General features: G+C 46.6%; 7 protein-coding genes across 7 annotated transcripts; 4 read left to right on the top strand and 3 right to left on the bottom strand.

Moving 5' to 3' along the window:
• Positions 1–2,004: 2,004 nt before the first annotated feature.
• Positions 2,005–3,485, bottom strand: CCR75_007511 (uncharacterized protein; the record flags this gene model as incomplete). Its single annotated transcript, XM_067965570.1, is given in 3 exon segments — positions 2,005–3,038; positions 3,104–3,386; positions 3,405–3,485. The coding sequence occupies 3 exon segments, from the start codon at positions 3,483–3,485 to the stop codon at positions 2,263–2,265; spliced, it is 1,140 nt and encodes a 379-aa protein (XP_067821213.1). The 3' UTR covers positions 2,005–2,262.
• On the top strand, positions 3,447–4,601 carry CCR75_007510 (uncharacterized protein; the record flags this gene model as incomplete). The annotated part of the gene is made up of 3 exons (XM_067965569.1): positions 3,447–4,187; positions 4,213–4,334; positions 4,395–4,601. The coding sequence occupies 3 exons, from the start codon at positions 3,447–3,449 to the stop codon at positions 4,474–4,476; spliced, it is 945 nt and encodes a 314-aa protein (XP_067821212.1). The 3' UTR covers positions 4,477–4,601.
• A 69-nt stretch (positions 4,602–4,670) lies between these two features.
• Positions 4,671–5,380, top strand: CCR75_007509 (uncharacterized protein; the record flags this gene model as incomplete). The annotated part of the gene is made up of 2 exons (XM_067965568.1): positions 4,671–5,147; positions 5,234–5,380. 2 exons carry the CDS (start codon positions 4,671–4,673, stop codon positions 5,378–5,380), a joined length of 624 nt encoding a protein of 207 aa, XP_067821008.1.
• A 65-nt stretch (positions 5,381–5,445) lies between these two features.
• Positions 5,446–6,143, bottom strand: CCR75_007508 (uncharacterized protein; the record flags this gene model as incomplete). The annotated part of the gene is made up of 2 exons (XM_067965567.1): positions 5,446–5,709; positions 5,772–6,143. The coding sequence occupies 2 exons, from the start codon at positions 6,141–6,143 to the stop codon at positions 5,446–5,448; spliced, it is 636 nt and encodes a 211-aa protein (XP_067821009.1).
• Positions 6,144–7,126: 983 nt separating this feature from the next.
• Positions 7,127–7,723, top strand: CCR75_007507 (uncharacterized protein; the record flags this gene model as incomplete). The annotated part of the gene is made up of 1 exon (XM_067965566.1): positions 7,127–7,723. One exon carries the CDS (start codon positions 7,127–7,129, stop codon positions 7,721–7,723), a length of 597 nt encoding a protein of 198 aa, XP_067821011.1.
• Positions 7,724–7,775: 52 nt separating this feature from the next.
• On the bottom strand, positions 7,776–8,951 carry CCR75_007506 (uncharacterized protein; the record flags this gene model as incomplete). The annotated part of the gene is made up of 1 exon (XM_067965565.1): positions 7,776–8,951. One exon carries the CDS (start codon positions 8,949–8,951, stop codon positions 7,776–7,778), a length of 1,176 nt encoding a protein of 391 aa, XP_067821012.1.
• Positions 8,952–9,305: 354 nt separating this feature from the next.
• On the top strand, positions 9,306–10,587 carry CCR75_007505 (uncharacterized protein; the record flags this gene model as incomplete). The annotated part of the gene is made up of 4 exons (XM_067965564.1): positions 9,306–9,629; positions 9,702–10,023; positions 10,087–10,262; positions 10,325–10,587. The coding sequence occupies 4 exons, from the start codon at positions 9,306–9,308 to the stop codon at positions 10,424–10,426; spliced, it is 924 nt and encodes a 307-aa protein (XP_067821013.1). The 3' UTR covers positions 10,427–10,587.
• Position 10,588: the final 1 nt, after the last annotated feature.

Genomic DNA, 10,588 nt, shown 5'->3' with positions numbered 1-10,588 from the left:
GCAGAACTCATGCGTCTCGCACGCTGGTTCTTGCCATCGCCCTTTGGGAAGGGAGTCCTCTTGCTGGGCATTTTTGCCCCAGCAGGGACCCTGGCATAGCAGCGAGCCATCATATGGCCGCGCTTGCCGCATTTAAAACAGACCACGTCTGCATTGCCCAACTCCATAGGAGTGGCATCTGTCCTCTCGGCCGACGGCTTATACCAAGCTGTCGCCGAGGCACTGTTGTAGGATTGCTCCTCAACTAAGGCAATTTGGATTGCCTCTTCCATCGTCGACGGCACCTTTCTGAAAAGGGCCTGTCGCGATGGGCCATGCCGTAGTCCGTTCATAAACGTGGGCACCTTAATGTGCTCCGGAATCGGACCTACGGTTATGGATGCGGACAGCGAGCGCATCTCTTGCACATACTCTTGCAGAGATCGCTTCGCCTGTCGCGCCCCAAAGAAGCGCGCCTGAAGCAACACTTCGTTGTTCGGCGGCTGGTACATGGCGCGAATCTTATCCTTAAAGATCGCCCATGAGGGGAACGCTTTTCTGTCCGCCATAAGCGCCGAGTAAGCCCACTCTGAGGCCTTACCGCGCAGATGCGACATAGCGTACGACACCATCCGGCTGTCGTCCTCGATGAGCTGGGCGACACCACATTGCTCCACGGCTAAAAGCCAGTGGACAATCGTGTGCGCCGCAGTTCCATCGAACTTGGGCGGGTCCATCCGAATGGGCCTCGGCTGATGCGGCCGGGCAGAGAGCATCTCAACAGTCCTGTTGAGAGCCTCGCTCCGAGCCTGCTCATGCCTCAGCTCATCCTGAGTCTGAGTGACGGACTCCGCCGCAGCATGGCTCTGTGCCTCGGACGCGGCCCTCCGCTGTCCGAGCACAAATGCCTCAAACTGCTCCAACTGAGCAACATGTTGCTCAGGAGGACTACCCAGGAGCCTGGCCAGGGCTTGTTCACCAAGTCCCTGCGCCATTAGCCCTGCCACCTCCCGATGATGTTCGGAGAGGTGGGGAAAATGAGCCCAATCAATGTTGAGGCTCATCCTCACGTACACACGCAGAGATGCGGGTCGTGGGAAGGATTTCAAGTGCTACCAAGTGTAGGCGGGCACGTCGTAATGCGGCCACGCTCTACTTAGCACACACCCTAGCACAGCGAGGAAGCGGTTTGCACCTGCTTCTCTTGCGTGCAGTGAGGTAGTTGTGGTGGGCGCGCAAGCGACCTCACCCAACACACTAAGAACTCTGGTGAAGTGACGTCACGGGAGCGGTAATCCGTCTCCTCGTGCGCACTTACCAAGTAGGTAGTAAATTTCAGACTGATTTGTATTTAATAGAATTAAATACAAATACCTATTTTTACCAATTAAAATGATATCTCTATAGATATCATTTAATATGTATTACGAGCGTATCTTTATAGATACCTCGCGTAACTGATGACGCTAGCCGTCATCATGGATGACGCTGGGCGTCACCCCTCCTAATGTGAATGCACCCATGTGCATCACATCCACAAGGGTTGGTCACAAATGTGCACCACACCCGAGTGTTGGGTCTAATTACTATTATTACCGACCTCAGTGGCCGAGTGGTTAAGCACTGGATCTGGGACCGGGAGGTACGTGGATCGATAACCACGGAGGGCGGTACGACGACAGATCGCCGGAGATAGGCTAAAAAGCAGACGAGCAACCATCCAATGGATGGCAGCCCTGCCAACCCGCACCGAAGGTGCGTGAAAGTTGGGTGGGAGGAGGCCCTGTAGCCGAAATTCCCCATAGTGTAATGAGGGGTGCGGAGTTCCAATAAGAGAACTTCGTCAAATTTGAATCTCTCTAATTACTATTATTTAGTAATTGATCATCCGCTGAAGTACACCAAGTGTACTTAACGGGGACTGTGTAACATTAGGGCAACTTTTGCCCGTTACAATTACGATGATATGGTGCTAACATGCCCGCTTCTCGAGAGTTTTAGAGACAAAAAAGAAGAAAAAGGCGATTTTTTTAATCTCAAGAAAATGATTCAGTCATGTTAGCTAAAGCCGTTGCCGCTGATCAAAAAATCAAATCAAGACTGACATCATTTCCATTTTTCTAGCTCAACACAAAACCTGCTGTAGCCATTTTCAAAGTCATTGCCCTTGCAAATCCTCAAAGTAGTAACAAAAGAAAAGAAAACGTATATTGAACCCATTTGAAAGTACCCCCGCCCCCAACTGGCAACCTCTGCCATACCGTGCCCGATACCGGTATGACATCACTGTTTCGCATGCACCTCAATGGTGTAATCATAGTCAATCGTCGGCACTACAGACTGAATAAACTTGAGAAACACGAACAAATACTGATCACATCGAATCCTCTTTGTATCGTCTTCATTCGACTCAATCGAATCGACTGGACGCATCTTTAAATTCGCAAGAATGCGCTTCATCACCGCACCATGTTGACATGGATGAATCGATGCATGAATGAGCGCATTACGATGCGGATGCAACTCCATTGTTACAGTCCGATTTGCATAATCTTGCATGATATCTTGAAACATCTCATCGCCAGTAAGGGGACTATTTCGCTCGTCGTACCCAAAGAGCCAGACACGTGGTGTTTGGTAGTATTTGTCATACGTAATGGATACATCGTACGTACGTGTGCGAAGAATTGCGTCATTAAAATCGTCAGGCTCCTGTGCAACAACGTAGGTACTTAAAGCTGCTTCATCGTCTTCAATAAGATTATCATCGTCTTCAAAGGAGCTTAAATTCCGAAGTACTGGCGTCGATCCCGCAACGGCTGTTGGCATAAAATGTTCGTCGACAATGGCTTCAAGAATTCCTCGTTTAGAATACTTGGATGAATTGGACTCCTTTATAGTCATAGTATCCATTTCCTCACTAAGATCAGTTACGCAAGAAGCAGCCAGACTGGTTCCTGTGGTTTTCGAAGAGGTCGCGACCCACTCGTCTTCGCCTTCGACGACCTCTTCGGTCTGGTAATTCTCTTCTAACGAGGTTACGCGGCGACGGCATGGCACTACATGAAGGAAATATACATGTATAGTTTACATTCGGTATACACGATATATAATGGCTACACACCGTTGTGCGTGATGAGATATTGCTTGTCTGCTGGGAGGTACGCACGTCGAAGATTGGGCTCGCCGCTTTCCCAACGCCACGTTGGACACTTGTATACGAGGAGATCACCAGCTTTTACAAATTCCTCTGGGGTGAGCAGTCCCTTGTCCTCGAACGACGACTCGGTGAGCACTGGCGTTAAATACTCGCGGACGCCGTGGAATAAGCTCTGCATGAATAAACCGTCTGCCCCAAAAAGCGTCTGACTATTATTTTTATATTCAAAAGACCCAAAAGACGAGTTCTACTGTGAAAAAAAAACCAAATCTGAATCACCCATGTTTTTTTTTAATGCCCTTGCTTCATGCTGTCGCGACGCTATCTCATGAGCTTTTCGGTCCATTCTTTTACGAGACCATTTAATGTGGACCAAGTGACGATTTCTATATCGAATCGCTATAATCGCAGTGTGCATCCAGATCCGACGTATGAGCTGCAAAAGGCGCAAAATTGGACCAAACTCCAGCGCGAGATGCCACGTCTATTCAACGCATCAAAGTTTCGCCTTCATAAGCTCTACGAGGACGACGCACCCTCTCGTTCGTTGCATATGGAGTGGGGATTAACTGATTATGCGTCGTACCTTGGAATGTGTTGCTCGTCCGAAAGATCCTCCCAGTTGCTCAAAGAGGGCGAAAAGCTGCAAAGGAACCCATTTGCATTTCTATCGCGTAAAATTGGCGTCGCCGCGGTCCTCGAGACGAATGATGGTCACATCGTTCTAATAAAGCGCAGTAAGAATGTTGGTCTTTATCAGGAGCTCTACGACACTCCTGGGGGACACCCGGAGCCGTGCCATATTTTGTTAACCGAGGAAGCGCTCGAGACCGGCAACGAGCGATTAAAAGCGCACTTTAAAGACGCCACAAAGCATGAATTCTTTCAGTCCATACGTAACGAAGTGTATGAGGAGATTAACATCTCTCTGCAGCAGCAACACCCGCCGAAGCTCATGGGTGTCGTGTATCAAACAGACGCTTGCACTCCTAGCTTTGGTACGTTGGCAGCGATTCGATCGGAATCGATAAAATCTAATAAAGCTGGCGTATACATAAGCGTTTTATATTAAGACAAATTGTAGCGCAAAAGAGCTGAAGGAATTGTATCGCGCTGGCCCGCGGGATCAATTTGAATCGACGAAGCTAAAGCTGTTGCCTGCCGAGAGCTTACTGGCCCAAGGATCGAGTCTATTGTAAGAAATTTAAAGGCCAAAGCGCCTAAAAGGAGGTTACTAATGTGTCATGGGGTGCAGAGTTGATTTAAAACTGACGCCGTCAGCCAAAGGCGCGCTAGGAATGTATGTGTGGCACTGCAAGCACGCGCACTTGCACTAATGGCAACATACATACGTCATCTAAAGAAGACCTCCATGTGTTCATGGAATCGATTCCATATTAGAACAAATGTCTTCAAGTCAGGTCTTTTAAATTTCGGAAATAAAATACCTGCAAACTCTTAATTTATAGACATTTCGTCTGTTTGGATACTTCTACGGCGCTTCGATCTGATTTCAAATAGCGCTCTCGCAATGGTGTTCGTGACGCTCAAGTACATTATCATTGGGGACTCCGAAGTAGGTAAATCGTCGCTATTACTGCGGTTTACGGAGCAGCATTTCCAGCCCGTCCACGACCTGACGATTGGCGTGGAATTTGGTGCAAAACTCCTTGAAGTCGATGACCGCAAGGTCAAGTTAGAGATCTGGGATACCGCAGGCCAAGAGACGTTTTTGTCAATTACTCGTAGCTATTATCGTGGCGCAGACGGCGCGTTACTTGTCTACGACGTCGGTCGGCGAGAAAGCTTTGAACATCTCGGTCGCTGGCTGCAGGAATGCCACCAGAATTGCCATAATGACGACGTCGAGATCATGGTCGTCGGAATGAAGTGCGACGTGAGTGACGAAGAGCGTCAAGTGACGGAAGAGGAAGGACGGAATTGGGCTAAAGCTCACGATCTCTACTTTATTGAGGCTTCCGCTAAAACCGCGCGAAATGTCGAACAGGTCTGTTAAGTTGCACCAATTGGATAAAAAAAGGTTACTCACGACTCAATTTTGGGGGATCTTTTTTTTGTTGCGATTGGGTTTAGGCGTTTGCATTGACAGCAACGACGATATTGCGCAATTTTGATCAGAATAATCGTCAGATGCAGAAGACGTCAAGTGGAAGTCGAGTCTCGATAGATCTGGACGGAGAGCGGACGCAAGACGCATCCGGGTGTTGCTTTACGGGGTAATTGCAGCAAAGCGTGCTCAATATGTGTACTTAGTTCGACAAGGCAACAAAAGGAGTTTTTAATTTTTAATTTTTCGTATCCATCGGAATGTTGTTCGCTGGATTGTCCAATAGCTCTTGTACCCACTCGCCAATTTGATTGTTGCCAGTAGATAGATAGTGGGCGTAATGTGTATGCAGACACTTGACATTCGTATAGTCACGGATGCCAGCAATGCCTACATCGCGTAAGAAAAATTCCCATTGCCGTCGTTTTAGGAGATCTCGGTCATGTCGAGTTAACATTTGCCAACGTTGCTCGGCATACTCGCGATGACTTTGTACCATTTTCTACAAGACAATGGTACGCTAAATTGGGTAAAAGAGCACATACAAAGACCTTTTTTGCGTACCTCTTTAGCAACTTGGTCAGTGTCCAGTCGATGTTGTAACGTTAGCACATAGTGCTGGTCTTCTAGTGTCGATACTTTTGCCTTGAGTTTCGAAGACGCTAGCCAATATATGGTTGGAAAAGGCTCTACTTTCGCGCGCTGTTTCCTCTTGTACGCGTCCTCAGCATTGCGCAATGGATAAAGCAATAGGGCCGCGGGGCGGTAGTCCCTGGACTCGCGAGTGTGTGAAATATGGCCATTACTGTCGACAAACGCGCTTACTTTTACAAGATTGTTTGGCACGTATTTTAATTCCTCTAGCACCAGTGCGATTTCGGCTTCAGAAGTCTCACAAGGCAGACCCTCGTGCACATCATCATAAGTGGCAGTCATTGAGTTTATGTAATTTTTAGATTTGTCGGAAAAAAATGGGCACGAAATAAATGACGGTAGCCATGTGGTATGAAGCATCATAATAGATAGAAACATGACGAGTATTTCAAATTGAGAGTACACTCTTTTCGCTTACAGCTTACAAGACTCATGAAGTCAGTTATTTCTCAACATGGATTTCATGTTAGTCGGAAGAACCCGTGTTTTTGAAGGGTATGCGGAGCGAGAAGCGGAGTTGGAAATTGTGTGCGACTGCGAATTCGAGAATAGAAAGCACAGGCATTTGCGATCAATCTAACAAAGGACATGTCAAATTGACAGCGGTCATTATTAGAGCATAAGAATCGCTTAGTAATGTGTAAGCATTTTGCCGCTGACAATATTATTGTGCAATAAGTATTGTTTGGATGCGCTTACGGCTTTACCATTTCACGTGGTGCTATCATTAACGACAACTAATTTTGAGCGATTACTCGCTGTCCAACTGCTTGGCAGCATGCTATAAATAATGTTGCGAAGGGCCTTTGCATTTAGTAGATTATTGTTGCGATTATAACCCTTTCATTAAGGATGGTTTGAGATTTTAAAAATTTAGAAATTTCAAGACTCATCATAATTCTGTCACAAGTTATTTTGTTCCAACTCATAACTACTTCCATTTTTGGATCCTTAAGTAACACAGCAACCTTCGCATTACAACTACTTTCAGTCTTCGCTTTTTATGAACAGAAAGACGAGTGGTTTGGCTGCTGCTTTATATGAAGGCATTAACATGGCTAAAGATGACAGTAATTTCGGACAATATTCTTGACTGGGTCAAGTTTTGCCAAGCGATACCTTCGACAATAGTCATTAAAAGTTGTGGTTGCTAAATCATATTACATTTAAGGCATCCTTTTTGAGAGAGGAACCATAGATTTTGTTATACTTACAGTTAGAATAGTTATGTACTTTAGGTTTTTTTTACGTGTCAATATTTGCTCATGGCTGACATCTTGCTAAGCGATGAGGAGCTCCTGTGCGGATGGAAGCCGCGCATGGGTCTCCTGAGTGTAGCTGAGAAATTAGAGCAGGCGGAGCTGCTAAAGCGTCAAGGAAACTTGCTCGTGAAAGATGGCATATACAAGCGCGCGCTAGCGTCCTACGCAAAAGTGTTTGCGTACGTAAATGGTTTGTCAGTAGCGGGCGATGCCATGTCCCAATACACGCAAGGGGCGGCAAGCGTGACAGCGACAAAGGAGCAAGGTGAGATGATTCAGATCATCAAATTGGCCGTGTGGTCCAATATGGCGTTGTGCCATTTAAAACTCGGCGCTCAACCGGAGCAGGTGCTGAGTTTTTGCGACAAAGTGTTAGCACTTGAGCCACAGCACAGTAAAGCACGCTTTCGTAAGGCTCAAGCCTTGGTGCAGCTCGTGCAATATGAACAAGCGTGGAAACTCTTTCAAGAGTTGTTAGAAGAAGAGCCTAGGAACGCGGTTGTACGTAATGAAATCCGTGCGCTGCAGGCTACGAAGCGTGCCTATGATGCCGAGGCGAAGGCCAAGGAGAAGAGCGTGTATGGCAACATGTTTAATTAGTAATTTTACTACGATTGAAGTTAAATTTAGTTCTTTTTATAATAAAACAAGGTTACGTTTGGAACAGATGTGGTAATACGCGAGATTTAATACCCTCCATAAAAGAATGGTACCCGTGGCCAAAATGATTTTCGGCGCAAGGAATTACAATGTCCGAGACGTCGACATTTACACAGCTGGCACTAGTCTGAGAAGCAAAGGCGACAGCGTGGCAGCCAGCAGCTGCCAAGTTCTCGACATTTAATCCCTGCAGTGCCGAAAACACCTTCGAAAGTGCATTATCGCGAGTCGAATAGACATTAACAAATTTGCCTCCCATGGGATCAAGTGCCAAGGTAACATTCTCCAGTCCTTTTGCATTGGGAACAAATGCCCCGGCAAAACTCACAGCATTAGATATCAAAGGTAATTCTTTGTCTTCTGCCCGTAACTTTGCCAATTCCTGAAAAGCGCTGTAAATTACTGCCCCACCCAGTGAATGCCCAAAGATCGAGATCTTACGATTACGTACTAGCCCAGGACGCTGCGAGAACATCTGAGCGAGCAAAACTCCAACTCGCTCGGCTTTAATCTGTGCCGAATGCCATGGGTTTTCAGTAAAATGCGCGATTACGTTCACTATGGAAGACTGACTGAGATTATCGGTTGCATGCATGCAAAATTTGTTCCAAGCGGCGGCGTCACCAGCTTCCCATAGCACGGCAAACACTGCAACGTCTTCGTTTGTCTGTGTCCATACACGCCAATTTTTGGTCGGATCATCGCTCTGTGTCATGAACCCATTGATACAGAATACGACATGGGTACACGTCGCGGCGTTTCCACTCAAAAGTTTAAGTTGTAGCTGCTGGACGCGACGCATGCGTTTCGCCACGTTAAAAGTGGCCATGGCACCATCGTAGGCGCTTGTTAATAATGTTGTGGCATTTGTTGTTGGTGTTGTATTAGATGACGTCCATAGCCAGGAAGTGAAAGCACTTAAGGCGCCACCTATGGCCATGGTCGCGAGATCTGAGTTAATATTCGTTTTTGTGTCCTGCTCATTGTTTTGTATTCGGACGTGCTCCACGATATTGTCCGCTTCTTGTATGAGCAGCGAAGACACGACATCGCAAATAGCGTCGTAAGAAGTATCAGATGAATGGAGTGCTTCTTCGTACTCGTCTAGCTGCTCTCGTGATAGCAAATTGCGCCGATGAAGCTCTTGACAGTCACCAAGCAAATTCATTTTGAAAGCTGTCATTGTTCACAATGAAATGTCGCAAAGAACCATTTCAGGTCACAGGAATAAATGCGTTTATGAAGGCTATCAAATCTTACGATCCGCCTCTTTTTCGAGCATATTCTGCTTGATATATAGATCGGCCTTTATTTAAGTTGCACTTAGCTGCCAAGTGTGACATAGCGGATGCCTGAAGTGCCAGCTTCAATACGACAAAGAATTGGCAAAATTAAATTCTAGAAATAGGAAATATGTAAAGTTGTTGTTGTTTCTCTACTTCCATTGGCTGGAATTTCAAATTGCACGCTTCAGCATGATTGGAAGAAAACGGGACAGCCTGAAGCAGATTGGCAAGCAGACATGTCGGAAGACAAGTACACGCTCGAGGACATTTCTTGGGACGAGATTGACAAGCTCAAGTACTATATTGTCGGTCCAACCATCTTCTTGGGCGTCCGTGCCGCCGTGTACCCGTCAAATTTAGTTAAAACGCGATTACAGGTGCAATCGAAGCATAAGCCGCTCTACTCGGGAACGGCGAATGCTTTTGCCACAATTTTTCGGCAAGAAGGTGCACGGGGTCTGTATAAAGGCTTTGGTGCCAGCACAGTGAACGTGCTAACGGGTAATGTCTACATTTCAATCTATGAAAAGTCCCGCAAGGTTTTCCGAGACCACACGACGGTGGGGCAGCATTTAGCCCGTGTAGTATAGTAGCGAGAATGAAAAGTAGCTTAGCTTACGACATTGTTGCAGGTGGGTGAGAAAGGAGCAAACTTTGTCGGTGGTGCGATTGCGTCGCTGATATCCCAAACTATTGTCGTGCCACTGGACATTGTGTCGCAGCGAATGATGTTGAGTGGGCAAGGAAAGACCCGAGAGCGCTCAAATGGGTTACTGAGCGTCACGAAGCACGTGTATCGAACAGACGGCCTTCGTGGGTTCTACAGGGGCTATATACCGTCGATTGCGACGTACGCGCCATCATCTTCGATATGGTGGGGATCCTACGGACTGCTTGTGCCCGTGTACTATGACTTGATGCAGACGTGGCCAAGAGATCCGTTTTGGAAGCAAGGTGCGTAGATTGATGTCGTACTTAGAACGAAGGGCTAATTATTGTATTGTGCTGGAGGATCAGTGGTGGCCCAGGGATTTAGTGGGGCAAGTGCTGGCGTCATTACTGGTATTTTGACCAATCCCATGGACATTATACGAACGAGAGCGCAAGTGTTTACGCAATACGGGGCAGTTGATACTTTTAAGTATATTCTCGACACAGAAGGGCCACTTGGGTTTATGAAAGGCCTATCAGCGGTAAGTTGTATTTGGGAAGGTAAAGAGGATTTCTGGTGAAACTGACTTGATTTGGTCATTAGCGGCTGCTGGCTATGGGCCCATCTGGCGTTCTCGTGGTCACGTCGTATGAATTTGTCAAGCGCGTGAGCCGCAAGCCACAATCGCCTGACAGCATTTCGTGAACACTATCTAAATTTACAACTATAGACTCATTTTTAGTTTGAAGGACATTCGGAAACACAACAAATACTTTGAAATCTTGATTTTGTTTGATGTATTTCAGGAAAAAGTAATAGAATTAGGGACTCGTCAAATCTGATAAATCAAATTACATCACCAATAGT

Source organism: Bremia lactucae, linkage group LG5 (genome assembly GCF_004359215.1).
Source record: "Bremia lactucae strain SF5 linkage group LG5, whole genome shotgun sequence".
Lineage (NCBI taxonomy): Eukaryota > Oomycota > Peronosporomycetes > Peronosporales > Peronosporaceae > Bremia > Bremia lactucae.
Note: the sequence above shows the minus strand (reverse complement) of the source record. Positions and strands in the feature narration are given on the sequence as shown.